At 59.4% G+C, this 17,470-nt stretch overlaps 1 protein-coding gene across 1 annotated transcript in view; it reads right to left on the reverse strand.

Annotated features, from left to right (window-relative positions):
• Positions 1-17,470, reverse strand: part of ADAMTSL2 (ADAMTS like 2) — a 38,937-nt gene that overhangs the window by 1,419 nt on the left and 20,048 nt on the right. Inside the window, exons 11-18 of the mRNA XM_004423628.3 lie at positions 16,433-16,805; positions 11,463-11,560; positions 6,947-7,073; positions 5,508-5,721; positions 5,251-5,406; positions 4,565-4,735; positions 3,662-3,838; positions 335-479 (exon numbers count right to left, since the gene is read on the reverse strand). Coding sequence (XP_004423685.1) covers positions 335-479; positions 3,662-3,838; positions 4,565-4,735; positions 5,251-5,406; positions 5,508-5,721; positions 6,947-7,073; positions 11,463-11,560; positions 16,433-16,805 — 1,461 coding nt within the window. The remainder of the gene's footprint in view (positions 1-334; positions 480-3,661; positions 3,839-4,564; positions 4,736-5,250; positions 5,407-5,507; positions 5,722-6,946; positions 7,074-11,462; positions 11,561-16,432; positions 16,806-17,470) is intronic.

The following is a 17,470-nucleotide window of genomic DNA, read 5'->3' on the forward strand; positions in this document are numbered from 1 at the left end:
GCACAGGGCTGCTCAGGCCGAGACCTGCCAAGATTCCTGTCCCCCGCCATCCACCCTCCCATCTTCTGAAACCAGATGCTCTTTCCAAAGCACAGGTCTCGGCATGGCTCCTGGGGACTCCGAGCCCCGGTCAGGCCTCCCCTGCCGCCTTCCCACTCTCACCTCCCAGTCGGACTGAGCCATTCCAGGGGGAACCCGTGCTCCCCGACATGCGTTGGTCTCCGTAGCCACCAGACCCTCATGGTCACCCCGCAGATGGCTGCTCATCCCTCAGGCCTTGGCTCTGCCCACACCTCGGGAAGCCCCCGGCCCGCCCTCAGCCTCCCCTTCTCACCTGGGGGCTCTGTGGGGCAGGGCTGCAGGTCACAGGCCTGTCTGCCAACGGGCTTCACCAGCGGGTCGCAGCCTCGCACGATGTCGGTCCCCTGGTAGCACTTCACGTCTCGCATCCTCACGCCCACCCCGCAGGTCTTGGTGCACTGATAGGGGAGAGACAGCATGGCCACAGCCCCTGCCTGGCCGGAGAAGGGGGACCCCACCCCACTCGCCAGGCTGCTGGGCCTCAACTGGCATGGGACACAGGAAAGGTTCAGGGGACGAGGGGAGGAAAGGGCACTGGCTGGCCATCGGGAGACACTGACGCTCATCCCCCCCATCCCTGCTCAGGTTCCCCATCTGCACAGTGAGGGGGCCCCTCTTCTCTCGACTGTCCCCTCGCGTGGGTCCTTTGGTTCCAGCTTTGCTGAGTCATGCGATGCAGAAGACTCAGGACACATGGGGCCACGGAGGAGGGAGAACACTGGTTTCCCTCTCCAGTAAAAAGCTGTGTTTGTTGTGGGTCCATTAAACATATCTTCCAAAGCACCCCCCACCGCGGCTCCCCAGTCCAGATGTTCCCCTTGGAAAACCCCACTGAGCTACCCGGAACACCAGGGACAACTGCTGACCCCAGTTACCCCGCCGTCGTCCTGCCAGTCTGCCAAGATCCTACAGGCAGTGGCTCCCTCTCACTCCCCACTGATGTGGGTGACCCCAGATCACCCAGGCACGTCTGGGACCTGAGTCCGGGGTTTCCTGAGGTGTGGGGGGGTGGGAGGCCCCAGCCCTGGGCCCACCCTCCGGTTCTGTTTGCAGAGGCGCAGGGAGAATCGATTAAGACTTAGCGGGGAGGGTCACGCCCCATGCTCCCTCCCAGCTCGGGGGGCTGGCCCAATCTGGAGGCAACAAGAGGCGAGCTTGGCACCAAGCACAGAGGACAATCAGCCTTGGGTGGATGCCCTGTGGAGCCTCTGGCCGTGCCCCCTCTGGAGGGAACACATACTGGACCAGCCCTGGCGTCCAGTCCTCTGCTCCTGGGGAGCAGATGGGACAGCAGGAAGGAACTCTTACGAGCTGGCATCCTGGGGAGGGGCAGCCACAGGGGAAGGAGGTGCTGCCCTGACCAGGGACAAAATGATGGAGGTCCAGACACCCATCGTCCATCCGTGCCGGTCACCCCTCCACACCCGCTGTCATCAGGGCAAGATGGGGATGCCCCTCCTGCAGCACTCTCAAGCTGTGCTTTTGGGGTCCTCCCCTCTTTGGCCCCTGGCACAGGACCCTCACCTAGCAGGTCCTGGTCCCCGCCCCACTGTGGCCCTCCCATCTTCTGAAGCAATGCACTGTCCAAAGTGCAGGTCTCAGTAGGGCTCCTGGGGGACTGGAGCTCCGGGCAACCTTCACTCTCCTCTCCAGCCCCACCTGACGCCCTTCCCACCCTCACCTCCCAGCTGGGCTCGGCCATTCTCGGGGGACCTTCTCCCTGCAACGTGCCTGGCTCTCCGTAGCCCCTAGACCCACTCCTGCCTGATGCCTGCTCATCCTTCACCCCCCACACCTCCTGGGGAAGCCCCTGGCCCACCCTCGGGCTCCCCTTCTCCCAGGGGGCTCCTTTTGTGGGCAGCATGGAATGAATGTGTGTGATTTTGCTCTTGAACGTGTATGTGCTCGGGCGAGAGCAGAGGTCCCCCCTAGGGCGGGTTTCAGCCCTGACACCACCCTGTCTCTCCACTGAGAGCCCTGGGGGGTTAGGGGTTGGAGGTCCCAGCCCCCCCACTCCAAGTTAGGGCAGCACCACGGATTCCTCAGACCCACCCCCACTGCACAGTCTCTTAGAATCTTCACTTGAACTCTTAAATGTGGGCATTTGGCCCTCACCCACCGTAGCAGCTGAGACCACGGAAGCCTCAGGTTTGGGCATCTGAGACACTCTGTGGAACACCACAGTCGGTGTCCAGGGCTCCCAGTCCCATGTGACACCCTCTGTCATCTCCTTAGGATTCACAGTTGGCCCATGAGGAAACGGAGGCCAGGGACACGGGAGAGGCCGGGTCACACAGCCTGGCAGCGGCAGCACTGTGGCCAGGACCCCTGTGCCCCATGCCCACCTGGGGATGCTCAGAGACCACCCTGGGCCTCTCCACTTGCCTCTCTTGAACGCTTGTGGCTTCACTAGGTGGGGAGGGGACTGAGGGCACAGGAGGGGCGATGCTGCTAAGGAAATAGCGAGGAGATGGTGTGGATCAATGAAAACTGCAGTCTGGACGGGACCGCCTCTGTGCTGTAGGAAAGGCTGGGGGTGCTTACAAGCCCCCGGGGCCCTGGAATCACACCAGGAGGCCTCCACGGGAAGGGGGCGGAAGAGGAAAACAGAGGAAGTCAAATGGGCCTGCTTTGCTCTGCCGGAGAACTGGGGTGGGGGGCGTCTGCCACCCTGCCACCCACTCTGTGAGACGACAGCAGCTCCGTCTCTGGCAGGCCAGTCCCACGTCCCCTGGGGCCCTGCCCTGTCTCCTTGGGGCGGGCCGGTTCAGGGTGCCCCTTCCCTTTGCGGATTCCTCACTCCGCCGGGGACAGTGGACAGACTCAGGCCCCACTGTCTGCGACACCCACCCTCCCAGTAGCTGCAGGACCCGAGCAGGTCAGACAGCTCTCTGAACTTCAGTTTCTTCCCCCATAAAATGAGAAAGAGAGCCCCCTCCTCGTGGTCTCATTGAGAGGAGGAAAGGAGACCCCTCCGGCACAGAGCTGGGCCCAGGCCTGCCCACACAGGCCTCGGGGCCCAGGAGGTAAGGGCTCTGCTCTCAGCTGTAGAGGCGAGATCTTGGCTCAGTGAACCCAACAGCCGGAGGCCCAGGACCCCACAGGACCGTGGAGGGGCAGGCCTGTGTCAGGAGAGTCCCTGCCCTTCCTTCTGGCTTCCCTCTGCCCCCAGTTCTCACGTCCTGCCATCTTTCTGCATCCCTAATCCTGTGTCCCTGACTTGACTCTAGCTCCCAGGGCCACGGCCCTATCTGACCCAGCCCCGCACGCCCCCCGTGGTGGGTGTCAGGCACGTGCTGTCAAACACACAGCTGAAAGGCTACAGTGCAAGGCCGGAAGCGACCTGGGCTGAAAAGGCCCAGGGCGAGTACTGCAGGGATCCCAGAGGTGAGATCTGAGAGGGCTTCCTGGAGGAGGTGGCTCTTGCACCAGCTGACTTGAGACGCTTTCCTGGGACAGCAAGCCCTGGAGGAGGCTGAGGAGGGGGTGTGAGGGCCCTCGGGGCAGGAGGGGAGGGACCAAGGCAGGACCAGAACTGTGGCCTCAGGCAGCCTCAGAGGGGGCCTGCCCGGGCGCTTACCTCAGACCACGGGCTGGTGTACCACTTGAAGCAGGGCCTCTCGAAGCACGTGCTCTCCTCGGGGGGCTTCGTGGCCAGCCCGCACTCAGGGCCGCTGCGCGTCTGCGGCTTCCCATTGGCCAGCTCCATGCACAGGACCAGCCTCTTCTTGACGCCTCGGCCACAGGTGGTGTTGCACTGGGGCCAGGGGACAGATGAGGCCGGGTCAGAGGCCAGAGGCCAGGAGCAGCAGAACAGAGCCCGCGGCGACTCCGATGATAATGGCTTGGTCAATAGCAATTGGGTGAAAACACTTAGATCGGGAGCAAACTGGCTGAGAACTCTTTGGTCGATAACCATTTGGCCCAAAATGGATTTGATCAAAGCAATTTAGCAGAAAACCATCTGTTTTGAAACAAAATGGTTAATGACAATTTGGCCCAAAATGACTTGGCTAACAGTGATCTGCCTGAAACAACTGGTTGGAAGCAGTCTGGTTGAGAACAATTCCCCTGAGACCACCAACTGGTGACCATGCCGGGTCAGCAGGGAAGACAGGCGGCATGAGAACAGACGGTTGCACAGGACCTCTGGGCCGAAAACAAGTACAGCAGAATGACCCCTGCCCCCGGTTTTCCACATAGCAGGATGCGGGGGGAGGGGGGGGTTGGGGGGGTTGGGGGGAGAGGCAATACCAACTCTGCACGCATCATGGAGCATTTGCCTGTTGAGATTCAAGACGTTGTAAGGTGTTTTCCTACCTTCTGGGCTTTTTCTATTTCGAGTTAATTTTTAGTAAATTGTGCCATCATAATTTGCAATTAATTCCTCATTTTGACCAATCTGTCATTCCGGCCGCCTGGCTCTCTCAGCCAAATGCTCTCCCAGACAGACGGGGGCCCTGCGCAGGCTCGGGGCACTCACCCGCTCCCAGTCCTGGGCCAGCCAGTGGGCTGGGCAGTTTTTGTCCCCGCAGGGGTGGATGGCCAGAGGCTTGGTCTCCATCTGGCACTGAGACTCGGGCACCACCCGTCCGTCGCTGGTCTTGCAGTACACGTGTCTGATCATGCGACCCTGCCCGCAGCTTCCACTGCACTGCAGGGGGACGCCCAGGGTTAGAGGCAGGGCCCTCTCCCAGCTCTCCCCGAGGTCATTCCCAAGAGAGGAATGGCTCCCCACCCTGCAGCATGGAGGAGCAGTTACCATGGTAACCACTTTTTAAATAACATTTTCTATTCTAATTACAGAAACACTGCATGCTCAATGAAAACACACACAGAGGAAAACACACGTAAACACCCAAAAAAGGCCATTTGTGCACCCAGAACCCAGAGGGGACCCCGGTGAGCATCTGAGTGTCTCTTCCCAGCGAGAGACAGACACAGAGAGACAGAGAGGTTCTAAAAGGGGATCGTGATGTGGCCACTTGTTTTGGACAAAGGTCTTGATTCTCCATAATAACGGAGGAGAAAGGTCACCTCTTCCTCCACATCCTCTCTCCAGAAAAATGGGGAGACTGAGGCACAGCAAGGTGAAGTGTCTGGACCCAGTCTCAGTAGTCTCACGCCCTGGCCACCCCTCGAAGCCCGCACCCGGGGCCCTGCCCTCACCGGCCCCCAGTCGGAGACGGTCCACTGGCGGTCGCAGGGGGGGCCTGTGCAGTCCTTCTCCCCGACGGGCCGGGTGTTGGGGTCACACAGCTTCTCATCCTCCGAGCAGCGGATGTCCCTGGTCACCATGCTGCGCTCCCCACACTTGGCCGTGCACTGCGAGGAAGCCGGGTGCCGAGGGGGTCAGGTCTGCCCCAGAGGCGCCGGACCCTGAGCGCACGAGGCCCACACCCCCGCTCGCTTGTGCCCACACTCACCTCGGACCACTCGGACATTTCCCACTGGGGCCCGCAGGCCGGGTTCCGGCACGTCTTGCGCTCCTCAGGCCGCACGGCCTCGGCCGCCTCGCACAGGTCGCTGTACACCGAGCTGTCGAAGCCGGGCGACAGCATCTTCCAGCAGCGCACGATGCGGAACTGGTAGCCCTCGCCACAGGTGCGCGAGCACTCGCTCCAGCTGCTGGTCTCCCACCTGCCTCGGGAGGGCGGCCGGCCTTCAGCGACCCCCACCTTCCTTCCCGATGCACCTGCACCCCCCAAAGAGAATGCTCCCCTCCCTCCCTCCCCGTGTGGTCTGATCACAACGGGCTAAGCTGCACACGAGGCTGGCGAGGAGGCCCCACAGCGGAGGCTGCTGCAGTGACCACCCGCAGCTCTCCAGGAAAGACCACCAGGGGGGTGGCTGGGCACCGACAGCTTGCTGGTGCCCAGAGCCTGCGCTGGGCCTGCCTGCCCAGGAACCAGGCCGCCTCCACCTGAGCTCACCTTCAGACCCCCCGCCTGGTCTTCCAGCCTCTCTGGGAGCCAGGGCCCAGGGCTTCTTCACTCGCGCTGTTCCCTCCTCTGGAGTGCACTCCCCTCCTGCTGCTGCCCGCCCTCTTCCTCCAACTTGGGATCACGCCCCAGTGTCCAGAGCCCTAGCCCTGCCACAGGGACTCTGAGGGGAAGGGCAGGTCCCCAGAGCCACATACCCAGCTTCTCAGAAAGGAGCAAATGGGCAGGGAGCAGAGGCCCCGGATGGAGCAAGAGGCCCTGGATGAAGCAGAGCCTCTCTCCCTCTCTCTCTCTCTCTCACCCTCTTCCCATGGAACAGACCCTCCCCCCCAGATGCAGCAGCCTCGGATGGAGCAGAAGCCACGGATGGGGCTGTGTTGGGGAACAGGACAGGCTTGGCCTCCCAGGAGAGATTGCTCCTCCTCCCTTGGCCCCTTGGGCTCCTCTGGGGACCCTGCACCAGTTCCTGCCCTGATTGTGACAGGGAAGAGGACATGCTTAGGGCTCGGTCTCTGACCGTCTGTGAGGCAGGACAGTAGGCCTGGGGGCTAGAAAGATAGGGCCTCCCCCTGCATCTTGGGACAGCCAGTCAGCTTGGAATTTTGGGAATAATCCCTTTTGGCTCATAAAAATCCTAGATGCTCCAAGCAGACCTGGGGGCAAAGCTGTCACCCTAATACAGAATCATGTTCACAATGGGTTCTTAGCCTGCAGTGGAAGGCATTGACTGAGCACCGACAGTGTGCAAGGCGCAGTGACATACTGCAAAGCATGGGAAGTCGCAGAGGACTCTGGCAGGCGAGGCCAGTACCCCCACTCTCCGCAGGCCCCCCAAAGCCCCACAGTGCTCCCTTTGGCTGAGGCAAAGCAGAGCCACAGCTCCCCACACACACACACTGCCTGGGGCCCTGGGTGGCAGGTACCTGGGCTGGCATTCTCTCCCAGCACAGAATTCCTGGACGGGCTCGGGACGGGTCAGGGCGTCGCAGTAGCTGTCGTCCACCTCGATGCCGTCATAGCGGACACACATGGCGTAGGTCGACATGACCCCTGGGTTCAGGACAAGGGAAGGGCCCATGAGCCACACGCGAGCACCTTCAAGACCAGCAGACAGGCTGTGTGACCACAGGCAAGTCACCCGACCTGTCAGAGCCCAGCTTCCTGGTTTAAATCAGATATGATGACAGTAGCCAGCTTACGGGACTGTGGGTAGAGCTCAGTGAGGACAGCTCTGTGGCTCTGAACTGTCCCCTTGCCCACGTCCCAGGGTCTGACCTCTTCTCTGTGCACTTCTACCCCCAACCCCACTCCATCCAGCCCAGGCTGGGCACACAGTTCACAAACCCTGGGCTTTGAATAAACTCAAATTAGCCCTTAGGGAGGCAGAGAGCAAATATAGCCAGGTGGCACTAATTTTCAGTCATTCAACAACTACCCATCTATAGGTTGGTGAGTGGTGGGTGGGTGGGTGGATGGATGGATGGATGGATGGGTGGTAGATGGACGGGTGGGTGGATGGGTGAATGGATGGATGAGTGGGTAGGTGGGTAGGTGGGTAGGTGGATAGACAGATGGATGAGTGGATGAATGGATAGTGGATGGGTGAATGGGTGGATGGATGGGTGGGTGGGTGAAAGGATGGATGGGTGGATATGGGTGGAAAGTCTAACCCTTCCAGCCCCCAGCCTCCTCAGATGTTATATGAGATCTTCAGACCCTCCCTGCCCTCCTGTGGCATGCCCCGGTCCTTTTCAAACACCCTCTTGAACTTTCTTTAATCATTATTGTGTGTGTTTCCCTTTCTGGCTCCCCAGTCCTCTGTACAGCCCATCAGGGGGTGTATGTAAAGGGACAGCCCTCGCCTAGTATTGTTAACTCCTTGAGCCCACCTCTGCCTTCAACTTCTCTGGTCCTCCTCCCCCTGCACCCCTGTGCCCAGCACTGAGCTGACACACAGGCCAAAGTCGCTAAACAGTGGGTGGGTCCCTGCCAAGGAGCCAGGATGACTCAGGGAGAGTTGTCAGCATTGGTGAAGGCCCGGGGTGGGGTTAGGGTTTGTTGTTGTTACTGTTGTGTGTGTGCGTATGTGAGAGAGAGAGGGACCCAACCTTCCGGAATCTTGCCGATAATGGAACCCTCCTTGTGGGGGTTGCCAGTCCCCAGGAGGAAATCAATTTCCCCAGAGTGGAGAGCCCCGGCCACCTCACTCTCCCACGCCAGTGGCGCGTGTCTGAAAGCCAGCGGCTCCTGCCTCTCCAAGCCCCAGCCCTGGACTGAACGAAACAGCCTGGGAAGCAGCCCACATGGGGATTTTTCCTTTTTTCCGTAAAGGACCCGCCAGGCTGCAATCACTGGGTCCTCTCTGCCAGCGCCGGGCTGTGTAGTCTTCAGCCCTCTCTGAGGGGGAGGCTGGCTTCCTGGCCAGCCCTGCGCAGAATGTTCCAGGCCTCAGAGACACCAGCTCTGGGGCCCAGGGAGGTCCGGGGTTGGGGACTTGCAGAGCCTTGCCAAGTGCCTGATTATTCACGCACTCCTCGTCATCCAGTGGAAACACTGCAGGTCCTAATCGAGAGAGACTGGAATTCACGTCCCCGCTCAGTCTCTGCCTGGTGGGGTGACATGAATGTCATCAGACTCCCCAGGCCCCAGCTTGCTCATCCCCCAAACTGGAGCCCCCCAGAGATGCTGGGAGAGTCACAACAGCAAGTCTCTGGACACTTTCTGCAGGACATCAGTCTTGAGCACAGTCCTTCTCGAACCTTCTTAGACAGGGAGCCCTTCCTTTAAGGGAAGTGAGCCGGGAGCCCCAGGACATGAGACAAACAGGATCGGCTCACTCGCTCGTGGGAAGACGAGGTTCAGGGTCCCCTGGCTCCACTCCCCTCACCCCTGTGCCCCGGCGGCGCCAAGCAATGGTTGGAAATCATTGTTTGAGACGAGCTGAGAGTCCAGATCAATTCACCTGCATTTCTACTGCTCCAAAAAGTGTCTTTAAGGAACAAAAAGAGGACCCCTGATCTGGCTGATGTTTGGGGTCAGGAGATTGCCGCATTGTCCAACAGCCTCCACATGAGTTCCTGGCAAGGCAGAGGCAGGGCGGGCCCTGCTGTGTGCCGATGACACTGCTGGATATTTTCACCGATGCCATGTGCCACAGAAGGTTTGTAACCCCCCCCACCACCCCAGCCTGGACTCGGTGCCCCATAAAATGGGATTTTGAGAGTAGCCGGCCAGTCGTGAGCATCGAATGCGAGTGTGCGGGAGGTGGTGGCCGATAGCCGTTCTGCAGGGACCCGACTCTGCCATTTCTCCCCAGTGCCACTTGGGCCCAGCGTGGTGCCTCTGCGGTGATGGGGCACTCACTCCCTGGTGGCTCATTCCCCTCCTGGACAGCCTCATCTAACAGAGTGCTCTTCCTTGTAGCAGGGCCCAAATCTGTCTTTCTTATTTCCTTCCTTCTTTCTTCCTACTTTGCACCTTGGGCCACACAGGACAGCTCCAGCCCATCCCCATGCCTGGCCACTCTCTTGGTGCTGAGAGATGGTGCTGGGTCCTCCCTGGGGACTGTCTTCCACCTCAGGCCAGGCAGCAGGTCCCTCACCACCGACGCTGCCTCGCCCTGGAGGTATCTCAAATGACGAAGCTGCCTCGCCCTGGAGGTATCTCAAATGACGTCACCTCACCAGGCAGCCACGTGTCAGAGAGGAAAGGAAGATGCTCCCAGACGTGTGTTCTGTGACAATCTCAGCACACAGAGAGTCTGGGGGAAGATTTTGGGGCTCTCAATTCAGAACAGGTCCGTGCCTACTGGGACAGGCTCTGGCAAAGCAGACTGCCCCAACAACCCACCACCACGCTCAGCCTCCTCCGGGCCAGCCCCGTGAGGTGGCTCACGCTGTTCACTCCCAAGACCAGTGGCTCAGCTGCTCCTGGGAGCCCTGCAGGCCTCAGCCTGTGTTAGGCGGTGGCAGTGGCAGCCATAGGGACAGCGCCCACATGTTGAGCTCTGGCCATGACAGCTCACTTCTTGTTTCACATCCATCCCCACAACCACCTTTGGAGAGACATGTGTTCTGTTTCACAGGTAGAAAATTGAGGCTTGGAGAGATTAAGCAGTTTGCCAAGGGCACATGGTGTGCTGGACCAGAAAGTGCATCTTAAGTGCTCACCACACACCTCACAAAGCTTGCCTTGTGCCCTGCAGGGGGGCAAACTCAGCGTGTCCCATGCCCTGCTCAGGGGGGGCTCTTGTAGCAGAAGGAGGTGCCCCAGATTCCTGCCCAAGGGGGAGATAAGCGTGAGCAGAACAGAAGGACCCATAGTCTGTTCAGAGCCCAGCAGGGCCACCTCCTCCTCCTCCCTCGGCCCCCTCTTCTGAGATGCCAACCAGACTACCCGCTGCCCAAGGTCCAGTCAGTGGCTTGCCTCATGCTCCTCACTGGCCAGAGACTTCTGGAGCATCCAAAGCTCTGGCCAGTTGTTGGCGGGGGGTGGGGGGTGCCGGGGCCGGGTGGGGAGCATCGTACATTTGAGTGGCACATCCAGGTGTATCCAAACCCAAACACAAAGTCCCAAGTACAGACGAGGCGACACTCAGGGTCTCCTTACACCATTTGCCCCTGGGGCCTGGCACTGGGTCTGACCTCTGAGCTGGTACCAGCCCCAGGGCCAGGAACCAGAGCTGGCAGCAGACGGAGCCGCAGCCCCCAGTGGATGCAGCCAGCGTCTCAGGGTGGTGGTGGCCAACCATGTGGGCAGACAGACATGGTCTCAAATCCTTGCTCAGCACTTAGTAATTACATGTGTCTGTCTGTCAGGTGCCACCAAGGGGTCTCCATTCCCGTCCCACCTCCTCCCCAGTGAGGTCCTAGAATCCAACCCATTGCCTCCATCATAGACTGCATGGGTCTACCTCTCCCTTCCTATGTTTGCTGTAAACAAAAGCCAAATCCTCAGGGCTGGCCCCATGGCCTAGTGGTTAAGTTTGGCGTGCTCTGCTTCAGCGGCCTGGGTTTGGTTCCTGGGCACGGACCTACACCACTTGTCAGTGGCCATGCTGTGGCAGCAACCCACATACAAAATAGAGGAAGATTGGCACAGGTGTTAGCTCAGGGCGAATCTTCCTCAGCAAAAAAAAAAAAAAAGTCAAATCCTCACCACGTGAGATTTCTTACTTTTAACCAAAAGGATATTTGCTCTAACAAGATATGATGGCTAGCAACGGACAAGGGAACATTTGGGGGCCTGCAGAGCACCCAGGAGGCTGGACTGTTCGTGGTCCAGCAGGACATCAGCACAAGGACACCCCAACTCCTGTCACGTCACACTCCCTCCCAGGCCGGGAATCACTAGACAGGCCCCCACGGGTAGTCTGGGGCTCCGTGGAGGTGGGCTCAGTGGGCGCTGCCTGTGGGCAGCCCGTGACCCCGTGGTCAGTACCTGTGGTGCAGGTAGCGCTGCACGGCTCGTGGGATGACAGCTTCCACCGGTACATGTCCGCCGGGCTCACGCCTTGCTTGCGCACCTTGGGCCTGGTCCTGAAAGCACACAGCAGAGAAGGAGGTGAGCAGCCTCGGGGCTCCCTGATGGGCGTGAGTTTTCAGTGGAGAGCGAGCTCTCATCGATGGAGGGCGTGCACTTTGTGGAACAGCATACCTGTCCCGAGCCGCAGCAGAACCCCCGCCTGTTGGGGTCAGAGCGCCACTGCCTGCAGTGGACAGAACGGGAGGGGCACCCACAGGGAGGCACAGATACGGAACAGACATGCACATTTTTCCTACCTCAATGCCTCAGCCCACACACTGCGTTGTAGCTGTCAAAGCTGCTTCTGGGGGGCAGGGGGTGAAGAATTCGGGGCTCACCAACATCATAATCACTCCCTTCACACACACAGGCTTCACAGTGTTACCTTCTAGCACGGGCAGGTGGATTCCTTCTCTCCACCCCATCCCTCCCTAGGAAGGGACCTCAGAAAGCACTTATGTGCTGAGAATGTGCCAGAATGTTCTCCTGCTGCCTCCCTCAGCTGGGATTCTGATTCAATGGGGACACTCCCCATTCGGCCTCCAATTATCAAAACAGAAAGCTTAGCTACAGACGGGGGAGTGGCCGCGTCCCCTCCAGACGCCTCTGCCCAGGTCTGCGATGGCTGCTGTGCAAGGAGAAAGGCATGCTGGGTCCCCGCCAGCGGCCAGCCAGGATTCTTGGCCGGAACTCGGGTGGCCGAAGCCAACAATTGTTGGGACTGTTTGCTTCTTTGAACCACTTGGTGTGCTGGGCCCAGCCTCCAGAGCCAATGTGCAGGCTTGTTTTGACTCAGCAGGGGTGGAGGGCATGGCACAGGCCTGTGCTCTGAGATGCAGGCTGCTTGAACGTGGGCCACAGGGTCCTGCAGCCCTCAGGGCCAGGGAAGGGGACCAGGTGTGATGGCCCAGCTGATGGCACATCATTCAGGCCTCTACTTCCCTTTTCCACGGGCCCCGCAGCAGGCCCCGTTGCCCAGCTCCACTTCCCTTCGGGCCCGGAGGGGCTGGCCGCAGACCTCTGGAGCTCACACCCTGTCACAGGGCTTAAGTTTGGACACATCCCCAGGTCCTTTCCTTGGGACCTTCTGTCCCCTCATGGTCAGCCTTAGATGAGGGCTATAGGGCATACATTCTAAAAGGCTTTCCAGTCGATTCTGTGATAGAGACTCTGGTTTGGATTCAACGAGGAGCTCACAGTTTGTTAGTTGGTCCGACTTCTGGGATTCCACGTGTCGGTGAGAGCCACCTTTGCACTGACTGTTGCCTGGACATTGCCCATCATGTTCTGAGAACCAGGAAATCATCTACCCTTGGACCTGAAGTAATGAATTGACTGATGTGGCTACATAAACCCAGGGAGGGGGAGGGACGTGGGGGGACAAAGGAGAAGGAGGATGGGCGGTGAGCTGGTGACTGGTGTCACGGCTATTCAAAGCCTGCTGGGACCCCTCACGTGGTAGCTTCACAAGCAGAAGCCTGCCCCAGCCTTTTACAGATTTCAGGGGGAAGGGGAAGGTCCCCCCTCCCTCCTCCTTAAAAATGAGAGGAAGCTTTAAAATGGACCCCCAAGTCCCTGTCATCTCAAACTAAGGACCCGTGGAAACCTGGGAGAGCACCCAGTTCCCATGAGCAAGGCCTCTGGGGAGGAAGATGGATCCCTGATGCTTGACCGGAAAACACTGGGCTGTGCTGATTGGGTCCCCCACCCTCCTTTCAGCGGCTCTAAATTCCCCCCGAGAACAAAAAGAGATGAAAAGATCCAACCCATTCCCCGCCACCCCACCCATGGAGAAACTGCACCATCTTTATCTAATTACACACTCCGAGCGCCAGCAGGCAGCGTGACTCACCCCTGACTCCAGGGAGAGCAGGCTCGGTTCAAAATAACCCTTCAGATTTTAAGCACAAAAGGTATTTCTGGAGGGGCTGCCCACACGTCAGTCTGAGCACCAGCATATACCGCGCACAGCATATGCAACTCATGAAACAACGCCGCATATATTTGCACAACAGTGCATTGCCTAACAGGTTCTGTTCTTAGAAGTAGCGTGGGGAGAAAGACACCCAGGAAATCGCTGAACCACCAACCCTTCACCCGCCTCCATCTGGAAGGAAGAGAGTGCCCCTCTCAGCCAAGAGAGGCAGAATTACTAGACTGGTGACGGCTGGGATTCCAAATCGAGTGTCCCCACGGCCCTTTGCCCAGCGGCCAGGCGAGCACAGGCTGATACAATCCTCGGTCAGCCGGGCAGGAGAGGCTCTGCAATGACCGTGTTTGTTTATAAATGACCCAGAAAGCCTCTTTGCTTTCCTTCCCCTCTGGGCTGGGAGAGGGACCCTGCGTCTCTGTGTCTCAGACGCTTGTTCCCAGCGTCTGCGTCTGGTGACTGGGGGCCTCCCCTGATTGTTTGAGTCTGTTCTAAGATGAAAATAACCTTTCCTTTCTGGGCTGCCCCTTTGATTTCGCCCTCTCTCCCAGCAGACACGACTTCCTGTGTTTGGACAGCTCACCGCCACGGGGCTATTTTGGCCTGGAGTCGTCCCCCACCCCCCACCCCCACCCCCCGCAGCCTCCCTCAGCCCTTTGTCTCAAAAGACCATCTTTGGTCTCTACTTGGCAGCCTCCTTTGATGGCAGCCCGGTGGGGGAGCCGCCCCATCTCACCAAGTGGGGATTTTCGGAGTGCTGACAATTGATTGTATTGATTCCTGCTTCCCTGACAGGTGCTGGAAACCCACTATCCTGTGGGGCTGAGTGGGTGGGGGAAGATTCCACTGGGATGGGGCAGGAGAGACTCTTCAAAATGTGGGTTAGAATCCAAAAGCTCCTGCCATGACCTGGCCTGGGAATCCTTGAATACCTGAGCTGGCAGGCCCCGAGGCACTCTGGCAAGCCCCTCCATTAAGGATGAGGAAACCGAGGCCCAGAGAGGTCATGGCGGGCAGAGTTGGGACGCTGACCCACGTCTCCCCAGGCTCCCTCCTGCACTTGCCACCGCACCACACAGCCTCCAGCATTTTCTGTGCCCTGAGCCAAATTAAACAGCGGGTCCTCAGTGCCACCCCGATAAACCTATTTAGAGAGGGGCTCTGAGCGTCAGATAGCTGGCCTTCTCCAGCACCCAGGTCGTGGGGCCTGGAACACTCCCTCCCCAACCCTGGAGGCTCGGTGTTTTACTGACGGTTTCTATTCACTGAGTCCTCACTAGGTGTTTCACAAACCGGAGAGAATTTAATCCTCCAGACAGTCCCGGGGCCAGAGGAGTCCAGGCTGAAGACGCAGAGACCAGGCTGGGAGCCTTAAGCAACTGGCCTGGGTCACACAGACAATCAGGCTGGCTGATTCTGAACCCTGGCGCTTTGCCCATGAGCTCCCCTCTCAGACTAAGACCCTGCACCCCAAAGCAAAGCCCGTTGTTCCCTTCCAGCCACTGGGCCCCACGCCCTGCAAGCTTTTGGGCCCCGGGGTCGGGGTGAGCAGATGGCCCTGTGGGAAGAAGGGCAGCCCTAGAGGCTCCAGAGTTCCCACTCCATCCACATTTGCAAAGAATTCCACCCAGAGCCCGTCAGAAATGCCTGGGATGCGCCCCACAAGCTCTAGGGCCTGGGCTATCTTATGTGAGCCGGGGGCCTCAGAAAACAGCTTGAGAAAAGGGGCAGGCACCCTCCTGTGGCCCTTGTGGCTCATGGGGGGCAAGCTTCACTGTGCTTGTCCCCTGGGGAAGGGTGAGAGGGTCGCCCCAACCACATCGCCTCGAGTGAACCCCAAATCTTCCAAACCCAGTCCCCCGAGATCCCGAGGACACTCACCTCTGCACCCTCAGCCCTGGCTGGGGCTCAATTCGGGCTTGTTGTCTAAAGTCAGGGTTTTGGGTGGGTCCTCAGAAAACCAGATGAAACAAACCCCAGTGGGCCCGTTCCTGCCTCCAATCCCCGCCTACCACCAGTGGCTGCAGAGCCCGGCTCCATCTGGTCCAATCAGCCTCGCTGCCCAGTGAGCTTCTGGGGAATAGCGCAGGGATCCTTCAGGGTGGTCATTGCCAGCTCAGGTGGCTTGTCACCAGGGATTGTCCTCTAGTGGGGATGGAAGCTCCTGGCCTCAGGGCCCTCCAGGATCGCCTTGAGTCCCCAGGCATCATCAACTGTCATTGTCTGGGTGTCCCCAGGTGTCATTGCCTGGGTGTCCCCAGGGGTGGCTGTCCAGGCATCCCCAGCTGTGACTGCCCAGGTGTCCCCATGTGTGTCCTTGGTTCTGGGGGCCTGGCCCCAGGTGGACTCTCACAAGCCCATCCCAGAGGCAGCTCCGGCCCCCACAGCAGAAGGCCTTGTTCCTATTGCCTGATTCCAGGGTCTGGCCCCTGGCTAAGGAAGCCACTGGACCCTTCCCCAGTCTCCTCTCTGGACTGCAGTGACAGTTGGTGGCCTAGGGCATCCACCTCGTGTTCAGTGGCCTTGTGTGCAATGATCGTCCAGACTGAGAACCCAGGGACCCCAGACCCTCGGGCTCTGTGACCCTGAGTCCATCACTTTCCCTCTCTGAGCCCTAATAACCGTCCCTATACCACAGGTGGCTGTGACAAGTCAACGTTTCTAAGCACATAGGATGCTCAGCCCCTAGCTGGGCTCATGCTGGGCACTCAGAACTGTTAGCCTCCTCTTCCCCTCTCCCAGGTCAGAGCTTCACATGGGCCCTTGGCACGGCTTTAACCCAGGGGCCTAACTTGCAGGAAGAACACATAAAACCCAGGCCTCCTGCCCAGCTCCATGGGCTGGAGTGGCCCTCTCCCACTTCCCTCTGGTCCTTCCGGTCAGACCCTGTAGTGAGGCCTCACCTGCTGGGCGGCACCCCAGCGGCCCCTGGGCAGGGCAGGGACACACGTCCTACCTGGCCTTGTGAGTCCTGTTCCCGGGCGCGGTGGGGAGGCTGGCGCTGATGTTGGGGAAGGGGGCCTCGGAGGAGGTGTTGGCCACCCTGTCGCTGCTCAGCTCCAGGTGGGACCCGTTGAGCAGGTAAGCGCCCGCTCCCTCGCTCTCCTCGTAGTCCACGTAGAAGGTCTCGGCTGGGGAGCTCCTCGGGACGCCCTGCGCAAAGATGCTGTTGACAGTCTCGTTGAGGGCGGGCTCCTTGGAGTCGGAGCCTGCGCCCAGGAGCTGGTCGGAGATGGCGTTGGCGGAGAGGAGCTCCTGGGAGGTGAAACGGGCGTCGGCCTCTTGGTCCTCCTTGTCCCCCACAAGAGCCGTCCCGGTGGTGTTGCCGTCTGCAAGGGAGACAGGTGGCTCAACCTCAAGTGGTCCCTCGAGTGGGGGGCAAGGGCTGCCCTGGGGGGGGGCCCGGACCAGTGGGGCTGAAGCAAAGAGCTGAGGCTGGAAGCTCCCTGAGGCAGGTTTCTGCCCAATGGAAGCACACGGATCATCAAGGGGAGGTGCGCAGGCTGGCCTGGACAATCTCTTGTGAGGGAGTCCGCTTGACCTCAGCAGTGGGTTGAATGGGGCTCCGCCCAAATTCATGTCTGCCCTGAACCTCAGCACGTGAGCTTATTTGAAAATAGGGTCCTCAATGATGTAATTAGTTAAGTGTCTTAAGATAAGATCATCATGGAGTTAGGGTGGGACCTACATCCAATAACCGGTGTCTTTAAAAGAAGAGGAGGGGACACACAGACACAGAGGAGAGGCCATGTGAGGACAGAGCAGAGACTGGAGGGCTGCTGCCCCAAACCAAGGAACACCTAGAGCCACCAGGAGCTGGGAGAGGTAGGAAGGACCCTCCCCTAGAGCCTCTGTGGGGAGCACAGCCCTGCCGACACCCTGATTTTGGACTTCTGGCCTCCAGAACTCGGAGAGAATACATTTCTCTTGTTCTAAGCCCCTCGGTTTGTGGTCCTTTGTACAGCAGCCCTGGGAAACAAATATAACCTCCAAT

The sequence above is a fragment of the Ceratotherium simum genome, chromosome 29 (genome assembly GCF_057802395.1).
Source record: "Ceratotherium simum simum isolate JZ-2026a chromosome 29, ASM5780239v1, whole genome shotgun sequence".
Lineage (NCBI taxonomy): Eukaryota > Metazoa > Chordata > Mammalia > Perissodactyla > Rhinocerotidae > Ceratotherium > Ceratotherium simum.